Source organism: Caenorhabditis elegans, chromosome IV, assembly GCF_000002985.6.
Source record: "Caenorhabditis elegans chromosome IV".
NCBI classification, from domain to species: Eukaryota; Metazoa; Nematoda; class Chromadorea; order Rhabditida; family Rhabditidae; genus Caenorhabditis; species Caenorhabditis elegans.
The window spans coordinates 4,807,338-4,827,352 of NC_003282.8; the positions used below are offsets into that span (position 1 = coordinate 4,807,338).

Consider the following 20,015-nt stretch of genomic DNA (forward strand, 5'->3'; position numbering starts at 1 on the left):
GGCGGAATTTCGGCTTCTTCTTGATAGAGTGAATAATTTTCAAAATAAAAATCGATATACAACGAATAGAGAAACAGTTAAAGTGCGGTTCTGTACAAAATCTTTAATATGCTGCTCGAATCTTTTTGCATCTTATAAGTTAAATACAACGAAAGCGATTAGGCGAAATAAAACATCAGCAGTACCGGAAAAAAATAATGACAAACATATCACACTAATAGCCGGGAATTATATTTTTAAATTATACAAAAATTAGTCGGAAGCTTCAAGCTCCTGGATAATTTCGATATGCTCATCGGCAACGATTTGTCCATAATCAGACAGGTTTTCAGCGAAGACGACATGAAGAAGAGCAGCTGGAGCAAGACTGAGTTGAGCCAACGATGCAGATTCATCCTCCACGAGTTGACTGGCAGCGTCACGAAGAGTGAATTCGGATGTCGAAAGAGCATCGGAAAGAGTTGAAGCAACGAAGACACGGACTGCGGAAAATGGTTCATGGCAACCAAATACTCCCTGGAAAAATAAAATAAAATAATTAATCACTTGAATTTCTGGAATATACATACCTGCATCAACAAATTTCCAGGCAATCTGACACGAATCAACGTATATTTGTAGCGATAATTGGTCATTTGTTCGTCTTTTTGTCTCATTTCCTTCGTACGCAATGTCAGCATCTAAAAATTCAATTTATTGTGTGATTTTTCAATTTAAAGCTCCACTCACTCTCTCCACCTGCATCTCCTTATTTCTCTGTTCGGCTTTGAGTTCAGCAGTCGACAAATTGTAAAAATCATCTGCCAACTTTGGTGCTTTCGGTTTTTGCCCCTCTTTTAGCTTGAAGATCTCTAGATTTCTAGCAACCTTTATAGGCACAGCCTGCCCATCCTTCAAAGCTTCCAGAGCCTCCACCAAATGAACATCTGATGGTTTTGTGAACACAAGGAACTTGTCTTCTCCTTCAGATTTCTCAGTAAATCCAACAGCTTCAAGGAATGCACGTCCTCCAACTACTGATGCAACTCGTTCTTGGAATGCCTTATTTCCCAAACGAATTGATTTGTATTTATCCTCTCCTGGGTGTTCCAAAATGTTTTGACAATACTTGCAGATTGTTTCGATGGCAGTCTGAAATTTAGAAGATTGTTTGTTTTTCTACCAAAACAACGAATTTCGTACAGTTTAGGTGAAACGACCGATTCGCAGATTTACAAAAATCCGTGTTGATTTTTTCTTTCTGTGCGACGCTGATTTTTGCGAAATTTGCGGATAGATAGTTTAATTTCAACGGTAATGTGACAAAAATGTCACAAAAACTATGATGGCGGTTCAAAATTTTGAGAAAAAAAAAACGGGCAAATTTTAGCGAAACTCTTCAATTTGCCGAAATATTCCGTTAACAAAGTAACTTTTTTAGCCTATTGTTAGCTAAAAATGATCAAATTGGCTAAATAACGAAATAACGTTATTATAACATGTGAGAAACTATTACAATAGATTAAAAAACATTTTCCGACCGCTGCAACACACAAAAGTTGACAAAATTGGAGATTTTAGCCAGAATGAGTTCATTTTTTTTCGATATTTTGAAATTCTGAGCATACACAAACCTCCTTGGGATGTTTCTTATTAAGTGAATAGAGCATCAAAACTGCGGCAATCACTTTATCGTTTTCATCATCCGCCTCGCTGATCTGATCAGAAAGGAAATTTTTGATATCTTCAAGAAGATCTGCTTTCGAGCGAATATGATGCTCACCGAGCAACTCGGAAGTGTAGAGAACACGTGATATTGCGGATGAATGCTCGAGGTGTTGCTCACGGTCGGGTTGCTGCAGTGATGAAGTCCCAGAAATGTTGAGATCTTCAACCTGACGTCTCTCTTCTTCCAGCTCTCGTTTTGCAATCATTTGAATTCTTCGTTTTCCAGCATTTTGTTGAGGTTCATTCTTCTGCATCCGTTTGAAAGCAGCCTGAGCAGCAATATCAGCGGCCGCGACACGATCAATTTGGCCTCCCTGGGCGGCTCCAGCGTGGGCAGAAGGCTGCGAAGATGACTCGCCGGATGACAAACGAACACCTTCACCGCTCTTTTTGAAGTGATTCTGGACTCGCTTTTTGTTGAGGAATTTCTTGAAACTATTCATTCTTCTTTCTCTGAAATAAATTGGAATGGTTATCAGTGCAGAACTTGTTAAATATCTTACTATTTTTTTCGTTGCTCTTATTTCTCGCTTTCTCAATGTTCTCTCTTATGATAAACTCCTGAATGATTGGTGAATATCGATTCCACGCAATGATAGTGCCAACAGAGAAGATGAAAAGTAGAATAGAAAGAAAGAGTCCGAGAGCTACCTGAAATTTTCAAATTTTGGCCATTTTAGACAGAAACAAGAACAATAATTCACGTTAAAATTTCGAAAATCTCAAAAACATGTTCTCTAACGCACTTGTTTTTTATCCAACGAATAATTATCACAGAAGATAATCAAAGCACGATAAACGTTTTCTACTCCGAATGCTTCTGAGGAATCTGGAAGCGCGTCGGAGCTCTGATAAGCAACTGAATTTGTGCTCAACGGAGTCTGCTCAGTTGTCGGCTCGGCGACCAGAGGCTCTCCCATGCAAGAATAGCTGGAATTGTAGTTCTTTTTCAGAGAGATTTGCGGAAATTAATGATTGCGAAATAGGACAGAAGGCGATGACGACATTTGTGATATTGCACGGTGATAAACATATATTTTGGGTTGTATACAAACTTCAAACTTCATTTCAGAAAATTTGAAAAAAAGCTCATCTCGAAAACGCTATAAAAAACTTGGAGTTTTTCTATTGGAGAAAACTAAACTGGGGAAAGCTTTCGGACAGAAAAATATTATCTGCTGTATTTTTCATGATGTCGTTAATTTTGTGACTTAATAAACTACAAAAAAATGTAGGTAAAACACTTTTGCGTGAAAAGTTTGTGATTGTTTTCCCAAAATACGTTTTTGCGGTTAAATGTTCGTTTTGAGATGTTTATCTTACAATTCTTTTATATTTTGGACAATAATTATATTCTATGAAGTAATCTTTGATTCTGAATAACTTTTTTCCGAAAACAATTCGTTAAAACAACAAAATTTTAGAGAGAAAAATAAAAAATAAGCAAAATAAAAAATAAAAATAGCGAGTGTCGTAAATTGTGTCGCCAAGTCCGCAGTTACGTAACCTCGCGCCGCGCTCTTGCGATAGCAAACCCCGCCCACTTTTCTGTGCACTCCACATTTTCGTCGATTTTTCATTGAAATTTTTCTTCTGTTATTTTGTTTATTTTTGTCGATTGACGACATAATTTTAATCTCAAGCGCTGATAAAATTATTATTTCCAATTTTTAGAAATCACTTTTCATCAAAATACTCACGAAATCCAAGCAAACTGTTTATTTTGGGATAGTATACTCATTCTTCTTAATTTTTTGTTAAATTCCATTGAAATCTGACATTACCTTATGCATATTTATGTTCTTGTTTTTTCTACAATTTTTGCAGTCCTCTTTGCTTCTGTATTTCTCGTAACTTCAACTTTCCAAATTATTTCGTAATATTTTCAGCAATGCCGAAGAATAAGGGAAAGGGAGGAAAGAATCGCAGAAGAGGAAAGAATGAGAACGACTTCATGAAGCGCGAGCTCGACCTCAAGGAGGAGGGACAAGGTAGATTTTATAACTTCTTTCCCGAAAAACAAAAGCATTAATTCCAGAATATGGACAAGTCTCAAAAATGCTTGGTAACGGTCGTGTTCAAGTGTTCTGTTTTGATGGAAAGCAGCGTGTCTGCCATATTCGTGGAAAGTTGAGGAAGAAGGTTTGGATCAACGTGGGAGATATCATTCTCGTCGGTCTCCGAGATTATCAAGACGACAAGGGAGATGTTATTCTGAAGTACACCCCAGATGAAGCTCGCCGTTTGAAGAACGAGGGACTTATCCCAGAAAACGCCAAGCTCAATGAGAACGATGAACAAGACGAGGGAGAGGTTGAGTTCTGTAAGTTTATTTTTGCTGAAAATTAATGAAGTTCAATTTTTTTTCAGTGGATCACGTCGGAGACGAGGGAGAGGCCGGAGAAGCAAAGTCTGACTCAGATTCATCAGACAGTGATTCGGAGAAGTCTGACGAAGAGGCAGGATCGGATAAGGAAGAAGAATCGGACGATGATTCTGAAGAGGAATCAGACGAAGATTCAGATGATTCGGACAATATTCGGGAAGAGGACTTGGCAGCTGGTCGTGGATTTAAAGAGGACACTCGTCGCGGCGGAAATCGTGGTGGCAAGAACAAGTACGGAAAGAGACGCTAAATTGATTAAATTATTGGTTTTTAATTGTTTCCCCCGGTTTCTGTTCTTTCTCCCCCTAAAAATCCATTGTTTCTCTTTCGATCCTTTTCAGACATTATCTTCCCATCTTCTCTGTCTCCCGAAATTCCGTTACTTGAATGCTACAAAGTGAAATAATTCGATTGTGGTGTCCGATGATCAACACAACCTCAAGGTTTCGGTCCATCGGACACCACTTGATGAAACAACTCATTTATTGCAAATTATCCCGTATTCCACTATTTTCCTTTCATTTATATTGTTTTCTGATAAACTTTTCTTGTTATGGGTTTAAAGCAGCACACAACTCTCGACCTTCAAACCGAAAAGCAGGTGAAACATTTGCATCAAAATGTCACAACTCGCGGCCACGTGTATTCATATAGTAAAAATTATTTATTTCAGTTATTTTAAGCTGAATTTGAATGAAATGATTGACAGAGTGCTTCTTTATAACTTATCAACTTCTGCATTTCCCAGCTATGATAATGCGACTAGAATTGATTTATATTTCTTTCTTATAGCTGTTGAGCAAGTTTTAGCTTTGAAAATCCCGTAATATTACCGTCAAATTCCAGAAAGTTTGTCCATCCATCAATAATCATTAATATTGTAATTTCATCAATTGGGATTTTTACAACATCATTCCATTTATTCGTTTTATCTCGAAATTCAATGTTAAAATCGTCCGTAATCTTGATAATGATAGGAATCGCTATTTGTGATATATTAGTGATGTTTGTCTCTATTATTTATAACTATCTTTATTTGATTTTGGAATTTAATGTGAAACCCTGGTAAAGTACATTTATTCAAAAGCTTAGTTCCACAGTACTACTACAGTAACCCAACGTAGTAAAAGATCTATGTGGTTAAATCGTAGTTAAAGAGATCACGTAGTAAACAGTACTTGACTTTTGTAACCCGATGTTAAATCAACTCATCTTTCCACTTCCAGTGAACCACCTGCACCACTTTCATTCTTTTATATGTACTGGATCAATGTAGTAATTAATGATTTGTTCCGTCGAACATCCACGTGGCTCAGCGTAGTTATGGCCACAATCAGACTGATCGTCTTGAAGTTTTCAACGAGAAGAGCATTTCGAAAAGTTAATTTTCCCAAATTCGGATTCACTTTAGTTATTGGAACGTTGTTATCAAGCATTCCATTAACTGTAATATATTATTTCCGATACGATATCGTTAAAATTGGAGACTGGAAGCCTATGAATAAGTAATCCAGATTTAACAACCTTTGCCTAATTAAAAATACACTTTCAGTTGCACATTTGCAACGAGTTATCCAGAATCTCGTGTTATCTTCACTTTGGTACAATCCAAAGTCTACCAGGCTAACGATGGACTTGTAGGAAAAGTATATCAATTGATTAATGGAACAATTTCCAAAGTGGGATAATTTTGTTTTTACTAAAGCAATTAACCAAGAACTAATTTTTGGTTCCTAAAAATAAAAATAATTTTCAGCTGTTTCCATGTTTTCTGCTTCCAGTTCTAACCTATATGCTTATTGTCGAACTCAAAAAAGCCAAGGATCACCAGAGAATGTTAAATTTAACTATAAGACCAGTAATTATCAATGAAACCCAGTCAGTTGCCAGTACAGAAAGAACCACGGGGCTAGTCGTATTTATAACAGCTTCTACATTTCTTATTGAAGTTCCAAATGGAATTGTTCGTGTTTTACAATTTGGATATACTGACTTGGGATACTGGTGAGGGTTTGAATAATTAGAAATTAATTTTGGCAATATTTGAAAATAATGAAAACATATGCCACCCGAAAGTTAAACAAACATATTTAATCTATCGTCTGTTCTTAATTATAATGATAATACAAACTATACGACATGTTTATAGCGAATATAATTTCAAAGGATTAACATTTTTCCACTTTTTTGCTGTAATTTTATGCATTTAGTGAAACCGTAATAATTCTGGTTTGTTAACCCTATTAAAAAAGGGATCTACATTTAGTTCAAATGCATTGATGGACTCCAATTTTTTTCAGATTTTAAGTGATAACGTGATAGAATAATTGGAAATATTTGTGTGGGAATTCTTTTTTTGAGAAATCAAAATTTTCAGGAGAATGGCAACCTCCGTTGCACAATTTTCAAGTGCCTTCTTTGTTCTACACGCGGCTCTTCAAGGCGCCATCTTCTTTCTGATGTCATCACAATATCGGAGGGCAGTTTCAAAAATATTCAAGAATGATGTAACCATCAAAGTTTGGGCTCATTAAGTTACAAATTATTTTTATTCCAGCGACCACCCATCATCATTGCAGTCAGCTCTAGCTACACCTGATCACAATTCCACTTTATTGATATTTTAATTTAAAAAGAAATTTAACTGTCCTCCGAAAAATGGAAAATAAACTCAAATTGAAATAGTGTAAAGATGAAGTGAAATATTTTAACATTTGATGACGGTTTCACTATATTTATAATAACAGAACAATCTATGAGACTTGTTCATGACAAAATGATTTTTAGAAAATGACATGTTTATAAAACCTATATACCGTATTTCTTCTATTAATATGGCTGCAATACTATTTTTCGAAGGTCTCCCCGCTTACAATACTAACTGACTCAATATTTTCCTTGTTTTTTTTTGTTGAGCAAAATTCCTGAAGCTCAAGCTTCAAATTTCAGCACCAAACGACAGGTGAAACAACTGCTGTTATAACAACAGCACACATGCAAGTGGCATTGATTAAAAATTATTCCGTTCAATTTGGTAATTCTTCCCAAAAAAAAATGGATGAGAATACCTATAACCTAGCGACTTCAGCATTTCCAAGTTATGATAATGCGACTAAAATTCAACTTTATCACTTTCTAAAAACCGTCGAGTAAGTTGAAGCTTTTTCAGCTTAAATTCCAGATCATATTTCATTTTTGTTTCAGAAATTTTGTTCATCCATCTATTGCCTTGAATATAGTATTTTCCATTATTGGCGTTTTTACCACATCTTTCCATTTATTCGTTTTATCTCAAAAATCAATTTTGAAATCTTCAGTAATTTTGATAATGATGGGAGTGGCTCTTTGTGATATACTTGCAATGGTGGCTTCTGTGTTTTATAATATTTTGTATTTAATGATAGAATTTAATGTGAAACCTTGGTCAGTTTACCACTAAAAGATATAGGCCAGTTATCGATGTTCCTTATAAAAATCAAAAATAGGCTCCACCTATTTCTGTTTTTAATCCGATTGTCTTGTACTACTTGTTTATGTTCTTTAACCTGGCGGAGTAATTTTTATAAAATTTCCACAATTGATCTACCTACTGTGCCTATTTTTTCAGTGAGCCTCCTTTATCTCTTCCACCATTTCATATGTACTGGATTAATATAGTAATCAATGATTTTTTTCGTCGATGTTCCACGTGGCTCAGCGTAGCCATGGCTTTAATTCGCTGGATAGTTATGAAGTATTCAACTAGACGTGCATTTCGAAAAGTCACACTTTCAAAGTTTGGAGCTTACATTTTTATGGGAGCACTTGCTCTAAGTCTCCCTCTCACTTTTATATTTTATTTCCGATACGATATTGTAAAAATTGGAGACTGGAAGCCATTGAATAAGTGATTATATAACTTAAAATAATTATTGATTGATCTAAGTTTCAGTTGTTCAAAGTCTGCTAATTTTACTGTTTCACTCAATATTTATAATCTTGTGCAGTCGGAAGTGTACACAGCCAATGACGGGCTGGTTGGAAAAGTTTATCAACTCATAAATGGTACATTTTCAAAGGTAAGTGATTAATTGTACCCTCCATTTTTAAGTTCAATTAATATAAATTAAATTTACAAAATTACCATAGCTCCTGACTCCTTTTATTTGTTTTTTCAATACGATTCCATACGAAGATTTTTCAAAAATTTCTAGTTTTTTACGAAATACCAAAGCAATTGCGCGGTCGATTATTTTTTTACTTTCTGCTTTTTTGCTATCAATATTTGAGAAATTTGAATGAAAGTGTAGTTACAAAAATATTTGAATACGTGGTTTCGGATTTGACCAGCAGTTTTCGTTTTTAAAGTAGGAAGCACCCAAGTGAAGGAGGTCCAAAGAGGATTACATCTTTCCTCAACTTGACATAAAACACACAGATAAGAATTAATTTAACTTAAACACAAAACCTCTAACACAAAAAACATAATTCCCCGAAATGTGCTCAAGAAAAACAGCTGTTCAATTTCGTTTATTATGGTAACTTTATTAAAACACTTAAAGGTGGTGTAGTAGATTTTTTTTATTTCTTTATTACTCAAAATTGTCTGAAAACACCGAATTTCATAATGAAGTTTCTTGAAAAACTATTGAGGAAAAAGTTATGGCCTCTCGAAAAATGACCTAAAATTAGTGAGTGAGAATTGTCAAATTTTTTACCAATTCTCTTCGTCCATCGACTTTTAAATACCTTAATAAAGTTGAAAACGCAAGATAATCGACCTGTATACCCAAAACTAGACGACAATTTCAAAAAAAAATTGTTTCCAGCCGCTGCGACAATGATAAGTTGGTCAAATTTCAAATTTTCACTAATTTTAGGCCATTTTTCGAGAGGCCATAACTTTTTTTGGAAAAGTTTTCAAGAAGTTTCATTATGAAATTCGGTGTTTTCAGACAATTTTGAGTCTAATAAAGAAATAAAAAAAATCCGACTACACCACTTTTAATACCGCGAACGAATTGTCCATAGTCAAATTTCAGATCATACAAGAGCGATATGAAACATAATTTTCCAATTAATTAAAAATATTTCCAGCTGATTCCATGTTTCCTTCTTCCAATCCTAACCACTCTTCTCATTGCTGAGCTCCGTAAAGCCAAGGATCACCAGAGAATGCTCAATTCAACTACACGGCTCGGAAATTTCCCGGAAACATTTTCACAAGGAGTTGCGAGCACAGAAAGAACCACGGGGCTAGTGGTATTTATGACTGTCTCTACGTTTGTTATTGAAGTTCCAGGCGGAATTGTTCGAGTTTTACAGTTTGGATATACTGACCTGGGATACTGGTGAGGGTTTGTTTAAATAAATACTAATTTTGTCAATTGAAATTGTGAAATTTTGTCAAATATTACTATAAATCTAAAAAACATGTACTAGAATCGAATCTTCTTTGACCACTGAAAATTTACATATTTATTGAAACAGTAATATTTACATCTATAATGAAACGGAGGAAAAGTTTATGAGAAAAGGCTTTGATACAGCGCCAAAAATTATATAATTTGATTTAAAAAATTGCTTTGAAAACTCTGACAGTGAACACTCCTGTTAGAAAAAACTGTTTCATGTCAAATTCTGAATAAATAATTCGTTAACTGTTTTCCAACAATTCAAATTCAGGAGACTTGCCACGTCAGTTGGCCAGATTTGCAGTTTATTTTTCGTAATACATGCGTCTCTTCAAGGCGTCATATTCTTCCTGATGTCATCACAATATCGGAGAACAGTGTCCAAGATTTTTAAACGAGATGTAACTTTCAAAGTGAAGATGATTGAATTTACATATTGTTTTAATTTCAGAGACCCCGCGTCGTGATTGCTGTAAGCTCACATTTCAGCTGAGTGATTAGGGATTTGATAATAGAAATATTGTGTTTAAAAGTTGTACTTCTTCCAGTAGATCAATCAAGATAAATAGTGTATTGCTTTAATTCAAATTGGAACGACGAACATTGTTATTTAAAAAGAGTTTCAAGAAGAAAAAAAACAAAATGTGAAACAGAAAAAATTGCAACTCAATTTGTAAAGCACATGAACCCCAAATCATTTACTTGTAATTATTCTTCAACGCCTCGATATCCTCCACAATTCCCAGTGCTCTGTCAATCAGCTCTTTGCAGTTTTCTTCCTTGTCCTCTGGGTTTCCAAGTGTCCCATCAGAATACATTTTGATGTACAAAGCGATTCCAAACAAGCTAAAGTTTGATGAAAATGGATAGATCAGGGAGTATTGGTGAAGGAGCTACAAGAAAGTAAATGAATGATGAGAACTGAGTACGAACAACGTATGAAACAGTAGCTTTTGCAAAACTTTTGCAGCTTTCCCCATCTATAGAATGAAACCAATTTTAATTGTAATAATTACTTCATTTTACATTTTTCTGCCTATTGCCTAAAAGGTTAATGCCAAATTGAATTAGCTTACTAACCTCTTCCATAGAAAACGGAGCTTTTCCATTAGAGAGCTCTGTGAGAGTTTTATGATAGTGATCCAAATAGTTTTGAGTCATCTTTCTTCGAATTTCTCTGTTCAATCCCAAAGTAAGTACTCGAATAATATCAAATGCAATTGATCCAATAAATAACATTTGATAATCAATAATTGCTGAAATTTCATCTTTTGCACTATCCTTCTTCCATAGCACATTTGTCACGTTCAGATCAGCATGGCAGATTATTCCAGGAAAAGCTGAAACATTGATAATGTTTTTTTTGACAACTGCACAAATTGCAGATTTTCAATCAAAAATTGAAATCTCTAGCAAGAGTTGTAATATCAACCAACTTCTTCAATCTTAAAAATTTACTGTTTCAAATTTTTCATAAAATTAATTATTTTTATGGTTCAATCGGTTGTGCCTTGATTTGATGATTAGTTACTTAGCACCAAAAATGTAAACTAATATAGACAAATATTTGCTCTATCTGGAAATAACTATTATTTGGCTTGGAACAACCGAGAAAATGTTCAAAAATTGTCTGAATGTTGAAAATTGCCGGTGAAAACTGCCGACAATTTTTCAGCAATTTTCACCGGCAATTTTTTGAACATTCTGACGATTTTTCTACTAAAATAACAATTATTTTCAAATACAGCAAATATTTTTCTATATTTTATCACTAAATTTTAATGAAAACAATTGCGGGAACATGTCCAACCGTTCCCTTTTATAGAATCGGTTGGTTGGCAACCCCTGGGTGGAATAAAAAACTTGCACGGCCAATTTTTCGATTTATTGACATATTTTCCTTTTTTTTTCGAGGTATGATCATAAAAATTTGTGAACTCAATTTTATTACGTTTTACTTACGAAATCACACAAAAATTGCAATAATAAAAAGTTTAGGGAGCAGCAGATACACGCACTGTATTGTAGATTACTTCACATCTATAGTAACTAAACACTTCCATTGATTTGTAATTTATATATTTTTTTCTAAATAATTATGCTTAAAATTTTCCCTAGTAATTGAAAAATAAATTCCATCGCCCCCAACTTACCAGAAATAGCGTCCGCAGTTGCTTTGTTCTTGATAGAATAGTCGAAGGACCATTTGATATTTCGAATTCTGTCATTTCCAAATACTTCCGGTGAGACATTTTCCAATGTCAATGCTTCTTCAAACTGAAAAAATGGATATTTAATTTTTTCACAACGAACATAAATACAATAATATACGAAACTGGAGAAATTAGTAAAACTTTAGAACCCGAAACTTTAACTGTTTCAGCATTAGTATTAATTAAAATAAAATAAAAAACTACAGTGATATAGTAATATTAGCCTGTAGGATTGAAAATAGATGTAAGACTAATGTAAGAATGTAAACTCAATGTAAGAATGTAACTCCAATGTAAGATTTATGAAGTTTCTTTTTTATTTTATTTTGCCGAACAATATTGATTTTTGGAGTTAGCGTCGTTATCTTAAAGACGTAAATTTTCAAATTTTAATTTTTTTGAAATATTTAAGGTTTTCAAGAAGCAGCAAAGAAAACTACAGAAAATATATGTTAATTTACAAATCCAAGAATTAAAGCAGTTTTCAGAAGTTTAACAACAAATTGCAGTTTTAGGACCAAAAATCCTGAAAAACCAACCATCATATTCTGCATTCCTTCGGAAAAAGTCTCTCTACCATGTGCTCCTTCCACAAAACTCTCCACATAACTTTTATCGTCTCGTTTCATCAAAAAACTATGTAATCCAGCGAGAGCTTCCATTAATCGAAGAATTTGTTCATGTTTCAATCCAGGAATATGTTCAACTGCAAACACTTTTTCACTAAGATTCTCAGCAACAATTCCTCCAGTTGCTTCTCCATTGATATCTTCAGTGAAATAGACTTTTGGAAATGGGAAATTCGGAATTGATCCGTATTCAAAGTGCTTGTAGAATAGGTTTTCTTTCTGGAGTTGATTAAAAAATCAGGTTTTTTGTATAATAATTTTGCTGTTGCAATACATCATTTTGAAACAACGAGTGATTCATTGAAGATAGAACAAGTAGTCTACGGCTTACGATATTTTTAAATAAATTAAAAAAAAAAACTAGGTATTAATTTTGCTGTTTCATTATTTTAATTTAAACAAAAAATTAAACTTTAAACGTTGTCAATTTTCTATTTCGTAGTAGTACCTACCACTGCCTATTTTCTGTACTTTGTTAATAAAAATAGAGTATCGTCAGTGGTACTAAAATTGAATACATTTATAACACAACTGTATGTTATAATTAAACACTTTAAAATTTTAATTTCAGTCAAAATATTGGTAAATTGCCAAAACTTCAAAAAATTTTGACTCTTGAAACAGTTTTAGCAGTGCAGCAGGTTCAAATCGGTAGGGTGATAAAAAAAAGGTATTATAAAATATAAAACTCACAGAAAACTATTTTTCGGTAAACTTTCAAAATTGTGACAATTGAAAACTAGGTACTCGACACTCTAAATTGAAAACACCCAAAAAATTTCAAAAACGCCTAATTATAATATTTCATGCTATAAGTAACTATAGGAGTGATTTCACAAGTTTTTTCCATTTAAAGTTTCGCATATGAATTTTGCTGTTTCATTAAATTAATATGAACACACAAATATAGAGCAAGTGTCTGGTGTGGAGTGTGCGTATTTCTAAAAGTGATGCAATATTAATAGATGATCGTACCTTCGAGTAATACAACAGAACATCGTTTAGATGATTTACTGCGCTTTCGTCTTCACAACGGAGTACATTTTCACTGATTCGTGGGACCTGAAGTATTAATTTATAATTTGCGGTTGATTTAAGACAATACTGAGACTTTTTTTTGTGAAAATAAAAAAATATCATGTTTCAGATAATTTATATAATCTCTAATATGAACTATAGTCGTTAGTCTCATTTTGCCTTTTTAGCAAAAAACTTACTTTTATAAATACCGACTCCGGTACTTTGACTCCATCCCCCACCACTTTCAAGTGTGCCACATAGATTTCCGACCAGAAGCTCTTCGCATTTTCAAGTTTCTCGAAGCTTGCGTCGACCTTCTCATGAAAATTCTCAATCTCCGGAAACGAGCTTTCCACGAGGCGACGGAGTTGTTTCAGCTTGGCTTTCATTTTCTAAACCTCAAACAAAAAGTTCTCAGACTCAGAAATAAGAGGGCAAAAAGAGGTGGAATGCGATAAGACTAGAATGGGGAAGAGTCGGAGTTGAAGCTTGAACTAGTGATAAGCGGAGGTTTATAGAAAATGCTTTTCTGATGTCTGTCAATCACAAACTACGATCAGAACATTGGTGACACGTGGTTTTGGAATTTAGATGGTAAACGTCTTTTTGATTTTTTTAAAAACGCATGAAAATTCTTTTATGAAATCGCTGAAATGTCATAAATTCTACTTGTAAAATATTTTTCATATTTCACATAAATAAAGGAATCAGTTCAGTTCATGTCTCAATACTCATGAGCCAGTGCAATACAATAAAAAAGTCGTTTTGGTTTTTTTTCGAAAGATATTGCGTACGAAAAACTTAAAACAATTTGATAATTATCTTGAGACACAACGTTCCTAATTTGATAACAATATGTTTCCGTTTTAATCAAAGAACTGGGTTGGTTAAACTAGACAAATTGTGATCGAAAAAAGTGGTTGAAATGAATTCTTATATCAAGTTTTTCTGAATCTCGTATCTTAAAGGGCATGGATTTATTCAGATGGGCCTTACCGCACAAAAATGCATAAAATGTGTATTTGGTAGCAAGAATTAATTAAGTTTTTCTAAAGTTATTCAATTGTCGAATTTTCATTTGAAAACCGTGTTAAAAAGCGATAATTGTCTTTTTTCGTGGCGAGACCCATCCAACTATGAGCACTTGATTCAGAGAATTGCAAGCTACAATATTAAAAAAAAACGCAACTAATATGAAAAAAAGTTAAACTAAAACCATTGGAATCAAAACCTGAAAATCTTTTATCAAACTGTCTGTGACGTGAAAACTCTCTAAACTCCGCCCTGTCGCAATTCTTAGAGATAGGATACAGAGAGAAAAATGGGAAACCAAATTTGACATTTTTTGTTATTACCTTGATTGATAAAATATAAAATTTGAAATTGAAAACCGAATGTAAACTGTCAATAATATTTTGAGAGGAGATAAGAAACAAATTAGTGAATTGTGTTTTGTTTCCTAGCTAAAAAATTGAACAAATAGAGGGAGAACCACCGGAAAATATCATAGATCAATAAAAAATAGGCACATCGATCATAGGAATTAGTGTTGGCTTATGGTAATTTCGTGGGGAAATTTGTGACAATGAATAATAAGTATGTTTAAATCCAGTTTCCACAATCAACTGTAGGAACAAGCTGGAGCAAAAAATCAGCGGTCTCGTGGTGTAGTGATTATCACATCTCACAGGTAAAGCGCATTTATTAAGCAAAAATCGTAATATATGAAAATTATCATTAATCGGTTGTAGACCTCTGACGGTGTTGTGGCTAGCTTGTTGTTTTTCCTCGTTGTGTCTTTCAGCCATTTCCAGCCAGCAACCATCTCCGCGGAAATCGATTTTCTGGGAAAAAAAATGAATTAATGACTTGAAAATAGTATTTGTATTTTAAAAATATATAAAAGCTCATTTTTTCAAAAATTCAAAAGTCCTGTAAAATCATATGGAGTCATTCTTTTTTATTTCATAAAACTATTCAGCATAGTCAAAAACACCAGAATCTGTCAATCAAAGTATAATAGCTTGTACGGAAGTATTTTTTTAAAAATTGATAAAAATATATAAAAGCTGATTTTTTCAAAAATTCAAAAGTCCTGAAAAATCATATGGAGTCATTCTTTTTTATTTTATAAAACTCTTCAGCATAGTCAAAAATATCAGAATATGCCAATCAAAGTATAATAGCTTGTACGGAAGTTTTTTTTTAAAAATTGATAAAATTATAAAAAAAACTGATTTTTTCATAAATTCAAAAGTCCTGAAAAATCATATGGAGTCATTCTTTTTTATTTCATAAAACTCTTCAGCATAGTCAAAAATACCAGAATATGTCAATCACAGTATAATAGCTTGTACGGAAGTATTTTTTTAAAAATTGATAATATTATGATAAAGCTGATTTTTTCAAAAATTCAAAAGTCCTGAAAAATCATATGGAGTCATTCTTAATTATTTCATAAAACTCTTCAGCATAGTCAAAAATACCAGAATCTGTCAATCAAAGTATAATAGCTTGTACGGGTGTTTTTTTAAAAATTGATAAAAATATATAAAAGCTGATTTTTTCAAAAATTCAAAAGTCCTGAAAAATCATATGGAGTCATTCTTTTTTATTTCATAAAACTATTCAGCATAGTCAAAAATACCAGAATCTGTCAATCAAAGTATAATAGCTTGTACGGAAGTATTTTTTTAAAAATTGATAAAAATATATAAAAGCTCATTTTTTCAAAAATTCAAAAGTATGGGAAAATCATATGGAGTCATTCTTTTTTATTACATAAAACTGCTCAGCATAGTCAAAAACACCAGAATCTGTCAATCAAAGTATAATAGCTTGTACGGAAGTATTTTTTTAAAAATTGATAAAAATATATAAAAGCTGATTTTTTCAAAAATTCAAAAGTCCTGTAAAATCATATGGAGTCATTCTTTTTTATTTCATAAAACTATTCAGCATAGTCAAAAATACCAGAATCTGTCAATCAAAGTATAATAGCTTGTACGGAAGTATTTTTTTAAAAATTGATAAAAATATATAAAAGCTGATTTTTTCAAAAATTCAAAAGTCCTGTAAAATCATATGGAGTCATTCTTTTTTATTTCATAAAACTATTCAGCATAGTCAAAAACACCAGAATCTGTCAATCAAAGTATAATAGCTTGTACGGAAGTATTTTTTTAAAAATTGATAAAAATATATAAAAGCTGATTTTTTCAAAAATTCAAAAGTCCTGTAAAATCATATGGAGTCATTCTTTTTTATTTCATAAAACTCTTAAGCATAGTCAAAATAGCAGCAGATGCCGAACAGAGTATAATAGCTTGTACGGGTGTTTTTTTTTAATTGATAAAAATATATAAAAGCTGATTTTCAAAAAATTTTTCGGGAATTTGAAATGATTGAATAACACATCTAGCTTGAATAATGTTTAACTAAGTATTTTCCACAGCCATTACCAGCCAGCAACCATCTCCGCGGAAATCGATTTCCGGGAAGAAAAATGAATTAATGGCTTGAAAATAGTATTTGTATATTAAAAATATATAAAAGCTCATTTTTTCAAAAATTCAAAAGTATGGGAAAATCATATGGAGTCATTCTTTTTTATTTCATAAAACTATTCAGCATAGTCAAAAATACCAGAATCTGTCAATCAAAGTATAATAGCTTGTACGGAAGTATTTTTTTAAAAATTGATAAAAATATATAAAAGCTGATTTTTTCAAAAATTCAAAAGTCCTGAAAAATCATATGGAGTCATTCTTTTTTATTTCATAAAACTATTCAGCATAGTCAAAAATACCAGAATCTGTCAATCAAAGTATAATAGCTTGTACGGAAGTATTTTTTTAAAAATTGATAAAAATATATAAAAGCTCATTTTTTCAAAAATTCAAAAGTATGGGAAAATCATATGGAGTCATTCTTTTTTATTACATAAAACTGCTCAGCATAGTCAAAAACACCAGAATCTGTCAATCAAAGTATAATAGCTTGTACGGAAGTATTTTTTTAAAAATTGATAAAAATATATAAAAGCTGATTTTTTCAAAAATTCAAAAGTCCTGTAAAATCATATGGAGTCATTCTTTTTTATTTCATAAAACTATTCAGCATAGTCAAAAATACCAGAATCTGTCAATCAAAGTATAATAGCTTGTACGGAAGTATTTTTTTAAAAATTGATAAAAATATATAAAAGCTGATTTTTTCAAAAATTCAAAAGTCCTGTAAAATCATATGGAGTCATTCTTTTTTATTTCATAAAACTATTCAGCATAGTCAAAAACACCAGAATCTGTCAATCAAAGTATAATAGCTTGTACGGAAGTATTTTTTTAAAAATTGATAAAAATATATAAAAGCTGATTTTTTCAAAAATTCAAAAGTCCTGTAAAATCATATGGAGTCATTCTTTTTTATTTCATAAAACTCTTAAGCATAGTCAAAAATAGCAGCAAATGCCGAACAGAGTATAATAGCTTGTACGGGTGTTTTTTTTTAATTGATAAAAATATATAAAAGCTGATTTTCAAAAAAATTTTTCGGAAATTTGAAATGATTGAATAAAACAATCTAGCTGAAATTAATGTTTAACTAAAGTATTTTCCAAAAAATGTTAAATTGTTCCATCACCGATGTTAGATTTTCCAATAATTAAAAAAAAAATTTTTAGGTGCGACCCATCATTGGCTTTTTAGCGGGCCTTCACGTACATTTGGTTAATGTCTCGCTTTTAGCGCTTTACCTGTGCTGTCTAACACACAGAAGGTCGGTGGTTCGAGCCCGCCCGAGATCAGTCAAATGTTTTATTAAAGAAGAATGAAGTTCATTTTTTAACCGGCATGTTCGAAGATGCCGATTCGGTCACCTTGGTCTTCAGCGGCGGGAGCCAAACGAAAAGCTTCGAGTTCCATTCCGCCGGAATAAAAAATTCTTCAGTTGTGTTGTTGAATCCAACAGCCGGGTCCCTGAATTAGTTGAAGATTTTATCTTAATTTATTTAAAAACATACTTTTTGGTAACTTTCGCATCACTCTTCTTCTTCCCAACTTCTCCCGGCCCTTCTTCCTCTTTTAAAATGGGAGCCAACGCTTTTCCATTTTTCAGAGCTTCAATTCCTTCTACAAAGTATTTACGGACATCTCCACAAAGCAAGTATTGCGGTCGTTCGGCAGTTCTCATAACATTCTGCAATTAAAATAGAAGAAAAAAAATGTGAGGCAAATAACCAACTGCAAGCTGTCCCCGAACCATATTTTTGATTGGATCCGTATTCGGATACTCAACCAACAATCGAATCCATCCATTCGCCTCAAATCCTTCGCGAAATCGTTGACGATTATCTGCCAGAGTGTTGATTGGTTTATCATCAACAGCAATAATAGCTTCACCAATATTCAAACTACAATGTGAAACTGAATCCGGAATAGTGTAGTTGACCACCACTTTTCTGTCGACCTGCTGCACGTTCAGACCAAGCTGCAGGTATTTGAATTGGTAGAGAATGGCCAAATCGATGGTGTGATCCTGTGTGGCTAAGATACCTGAAATTATATGAAAATTACTGTTTCACAATAAGAAACAAATATTCAAACTTACCATTTGGAATCTTAGACGTAGACATTCTGTTCTTCAATCTAGCGACCAGAACCGTAATCTTTGTCTCAGATTTTGAGTTCAAAATCTTTCCGACAACAACCTTGAAGTCTGGATAAAGTGAATGTGGTGCTCTCACAGGTTCAGTTTTCCTTAATAAGGTAAATATTTTTCAAGTTTTCATAACATTTGTCCTTACGGTGTAGTCGTTGGCTTCCTCTTAACAGTCTTCACATTTGACTGGAGACTTGCTCCACCGGTGGTCTCGTCGACATGCTCTGTCAATTGTTTCTCATCGAATGAGACAGTCGTACCGTTCACTTGCAAGATGATGTCACCCGGTAGAATTGCTCCTTTGAATGGGCTCGCGTAATGAACACGAGTGACCAACCCATGTCGATTGACGAGTCCGAGTTGCTGGAAATCAAAAACGTTTTACATAAAGTCATTGATGATGTCGCTTACCGTTATTTTATCCTTCTTTGGGAGCTCAAATGTGGCCTCTACAAGCATTTTGTAGCTGTTTGGAACTGGTTCTCCACGCAGAATGACCACATCTTTGACTCGAGCTTCTATCTGAAATACGTGTTTCTAGAATAGAAATAACTTTTAAAATAAAATTATGTTTCACTACTAGTGTACCATTAAAAAAACCATTAAACCATTAAAAAAAAGAAAGTTTGATTCTATAATAAAATATTCTTTCGAACACCCCCGACTGCCTCAATTACTTAGTTCAAGAAATATTGTTCACAATGAAGAAAAATAAATTAATTATTAAAAAAATCTTGAATAAAGTTCAAAAATTATTATTCAAATTTCTCACTGTTTCGATTCCAAATCCAACTTCCAAATTCCAAAAAACCCCTCTCACCTCTCCCTTCTTGAATCCGGGCCGCTCCCAAACCGTGTCTATTCCCTCTGCACCTTCCGGATAGATTTTATATTTGACTGCAGGTGGAATTTCTTGTGGCATCTTTTCAAGCTATCAAATGCTTTGAATTGAATTTGTTTGATACTTGAATTATCGATTGTTGTGAAATAAATTAGAATCGAGAAGAAC

General features: G+C 33.0%; 7 protein-coding genes and 12 non-coding genes across 20 annotated transcripts; 9 read left to right on the top strand and 10 right to left on the bottom strand.

Annotated features, from left to right (window-relative positions):
- Positions 1-88: 88 nt before the first annotated feature.
- On the bottom strand, positions 89-2,160 carry ubxn-6 (UBX domain-containing protein 6). Its single transcript, NM_068247.8, has 4 exons — positions 1,614-2,160; positions 730-1,131; positions 570-680; positions 89-516 (listed from the first exon to the last, which is right to left on the bottom strand). The coding sequence occupies exons 1-4, from the start codon at positions 2,148-2,150 to the stop codon at positions 253-255; spliced, it is 1,314 nt and encodes a 437-aa protein (NP_500648.2). The 5' UTR covers positions 2,151-2,160; the 3' UTR covers positions 89-252.
- H06H21.37 (uncharacterized protein) lies at positions 1,015-2,637 on the bottom strand. Its single transcript, NM_001392305.1, has 3 exons — positions 2,454-2,637; positions 2,211-2,358; positions 1,015-2,160 (listed from the first exon to the last, which is right to left on the bottom strand). The coding sequence occupies exons 1-3, from the start codon at positions 2,625-2,627 to the stop codon at positions 2,147-2,149; spliced, it is 336 nt and encodes a 111-aa protein (NP_001380202.1). The 5' UTR covers positions 2,628-2,637; the 3' UTR covers positions 1,015-2,146.
- A 959-nt stretch (positions 2,638-3,596) lies between these two features.
- eif-1.A (Eukaryotic translation initiation factor 4C) lies at positions 3,597-4,646 on the top strand. Its single transcript, NM_068249.7, has 3 exons — positions 3,597-3,698; positions 3,746-4,030; positions 4,078-4,646. The coding sequence occupies exons 1-3, from the start codon at positions 3,599-3,601 to the stop codon at positions 4,341-4,343; spliced, it is 651 nt and encodes a 216-aa protein (NP_500650.1). The 5' UTR covers positions 3,597-3,598; the 3' UTR covers positions 4,344-4,646.
- A 91-nt stretch (positions 4,647-4,737) lies between these two features.
- Positions 4,738-6,692, top strand: srw-95 (G-protein coupled receptors family 1 profile domain-containing protein; the record flags this gene model as incomplete). The annotated part of the gene is made up of 7 exons (NM_001356919.2): positions 4,738-4,892; positions 4,940-5,158; positions 5,320-5,598; positions 5,646-5,772; positions 5,850-6,097; positions 6,471-6,600; positions 6,651-6,692. The coding sequence occupies exons 1-7, from the start codon at positions 4,792-4,794 to the stop codon at positions 6,690-6,692; spliced, it is 1,146 nt and encodes a 381-aa protein (NP_001343674.1). The 5' UTR covers positions 4,738-4,791.
- Positions 6,244-6,264, bottom strand: 21ur-13615. Its single transcript, NR_053143.1, has one exon.
- Positions 6,693-6,859: 167 nt separating the features above from the next.
- On the top strand, positions 6,860-6,880 carry 21ur-9902. Its single transcript, NR_053144.1, has one exon.
- Positions 6,881-7,147: 267 nt separating this feature from the next.
- Positions 7,148-10,068, top strand: srw-94 (G-protein coupled receptors family 1 profile domain-containing protein; the record flags this gene model as incomplete). Its single annotated transcript, NM_001356920.2, has 7 exons — positions 7,148-7,242; positions 7,298-7,516; positions 7,701-7,979; positions 8,025-8,151; positions 9,170-9,423; positions 9,758-9,887; positions 9,938-10,068. 7 exons carry the CDS (start codon positions 7,148-7,150, stop codon positions 9,977-9,979), a joined length of 1,146 nt encoding a protein of 381 aa, NP_001343673.1. The 3' UTR covers positions 9,980-10,068.
- On the bottom strand, positions 9,072-9,092 carry 21ur-13337. Its single transcript, NR_053145.1, has one exon.
- On the bottom strand, positions 9,073-9,093 carry 21ur-6241. The gene has a single exon (NR_053146.1).
- Positions 9,496-9,516, bottom strand: 21ur-9795. Its single transcript, NR_053147.1, has one exon.
- H06H21.36 lies at positions 9,609-9,926 on the bottom strand. The gene is made up of 2 exons (NR_132460.1): positions 9,767-9,926; positions 9,609-9,712 (listed from the first exon to the last, which is right to left on the bottom strand).
- Positions 10,049-13,794, bottom strand: H06H21.8 (CHK kinase-like domain-containing protein). Of its 2 annotated transcripts, none has more exons than NM_001028083.5 (6): positions 13,546-13,794; positions 13,304-13,390; positions 12,239-12,547; positions 11,640-11,763; positions 10,567-10,826; positions 10,049-10,332 (listed from the first exon to the last, which is right to left on the bottom strand). In NM_001028083.5, the coding sequence occupies exons 1-6, from the start codon at positions 13,735-13,737 to the stop codon at positions 10,294-10,296; spliced, it is 1,011 nt and encodes a 336-aa protein (NP_001023254.1). In that variant the 5' UTR covers positions 13,738-13,794; the 3' UTR covers positions 10,049-10,293. The 2 variants fall into 2 exon arrangements, with proteins under 2 accessions (NP_001023254.1, NP_001023255.1); NM_001028084.5 differs by having other exon boundaries at positions 10,051-10,379; positions 13,546-13,784.
- 21ur-6355 lies at positions 10,991-11,011 on the top strand. Its single transcript, NR_053148.1, has one exon.
- Positions 11,906-11,926, top strand: 21ur-6623. Its single transcript, NR_053149.1, has one exon.
- 21ur-8787 lies at positions 12,636-12,656 on the top strand. The gene has a single exon (NR_053150.1).
- 21ur-10653 lies at positions 12,750-12,770 on the top strand. The gene has a single exon (NR_053151.1).
- On the top strand, positions 13,252-13,272 carry 21ur-14699. The gene has a single exon (NR_053152.1).
- Positions 13,795-13,937: 143 nt separating the features above from the next.
- On the bottom strand, positions 13,938-13,958 carry 21ur-15151. The gene has a single exon (NR_053153.1).
- A 4,192-nt stretch (positions 13,959-18,150) lies between these two features.
- mpz-4 (PDZ domain-containing protein) lies at positions 18,151-19,983 on the bottom strand. Its single transcript, NM_068253.7, has 7 exons — positions 19,827-19,983; positions 19,418-19,528; positions 19,152-19,369; positions 18,956-19,104; positions 18,590-18,900; positions 18,369-18,544; positions 18,151-18,324 (listed from the first exon to the last, which is right to left on the bottom strand). Exons 1-7 carry the CDS (start codon positions 19,926-19,928, stop codon positions 18,183-18,185), a joined length of 1,209 nt encoding a protein of 402 aa, NP_500654.1. The 5' UTR covers positions 19,929-19,983; the 3' UTR covers positions 18,151-18,182.
- Between the last annotated feature and the right edge of the window lie 32 nt (positions 19,984-20,015).

Excerpts from the sequence above, each read along its gene's own strand:
- H06H21.8 (NM_001028084.5), bottom strand. The coding sequence starts at position 13,737 with ATGAAAGCCAAGCTGAAACAACTCCGTCGCCTCGTGGAAAGCTCGTTT. Across the intron at positions 13,391-13,545 it reads CGGAGTCGGTATTTATAAAA|GTCCCACGAATCAGTGAAAA; the intron begins GTAAGTTTTTTG and ends TTAATACTTCAG. Across the intron at positions 11,764-12,238 it reads AAGGAATGCAGAATATGATG|TTTGAAGAAGCATTGACATT; the intron begins GTTGGTTTTTCA and ends CCATTTTTTCAG.
- eif-1.A (NM_068249.7), top strand. The coding sequence starts at position 3,599 with ATGCCGAAGAATAAGGGAAAGGGAGGAAAGAATCGCAGAAGAGGAAAG. Across the intron at positions 3,699-3,745 it reads CCTCAAGGAGGAGGGACAAG|AATATGGACAAGTCTCAAAA; the intron begins GTAGATTTTATA and ends CATTAATTCCAG. Across the intron at positions 4,031-4,077 it reads CGAGGGAGAGGTTGAGTTCT|TGGATCACGTCGGAGACGAG; the intron begins GTAAGTTTATTT and ends ATTTTTTTTCAG.
- mpz-4 (NM_068253.7), bottom strand. The coding sequence starts at position 19,928 with ATGCCACAAGAAATTCCACCTGCAGTCAAATATAAAATCTATCCGGAA. Across the intron at positions 18,545-18,589 it reads TGGTTCGGGGACAGCTTGCA|AATGTTATGAGAACTGCCGA; the intron begins GTTGGTTATTTG and ends TTTTAATTGCAG. Across the intron at positions 18,325-18,368 it reads GATGCGAAAGTTACCAAAAA|GGACCCGGCTGTTGGATTCA; the intron begins GTATGTTTTTAA and ends CAACTAATTCAG.
- ubxn-6 (NM_068247.8), bottom strand. The coding sequence starts at position 2,150 with ATGAATAGTTTCAAGAAATTCCTCAACAAAAAGCGAGTCCAGAATCAC. Across the intron at positions 1,132-1,613 it reads ATAAGAAACATCCCAAGGAG|ACTGCCATCGAAACAATCTG; the intron begins GTTTGTGTATGC and ends TCTAAATTTCAG. Across the intron at positions 681-729 it reads AGGAGATGCAGGTGGAGAGA|ATGCTGACATTGCGTACGAA; the intron begins GTGAGTGGAGCT and ends TTGAATTTTTAG.
- H06H21.37 (NM_001392305.1), bottom strand. The coding sequence starts at position 2,627 with ATGGGAGAGCCTCTGGTCGCCGAGCCGACAACTGAGCAGACTCCGTTG. Across the intron at positions 2,359-2,453 it reads ATTCGTTGGATAAAAAACAA|GTAGCTCTCGGACTCTTTCT; the intron begins GTGCGTTAGAGA and ends TGAAAATTTCAG.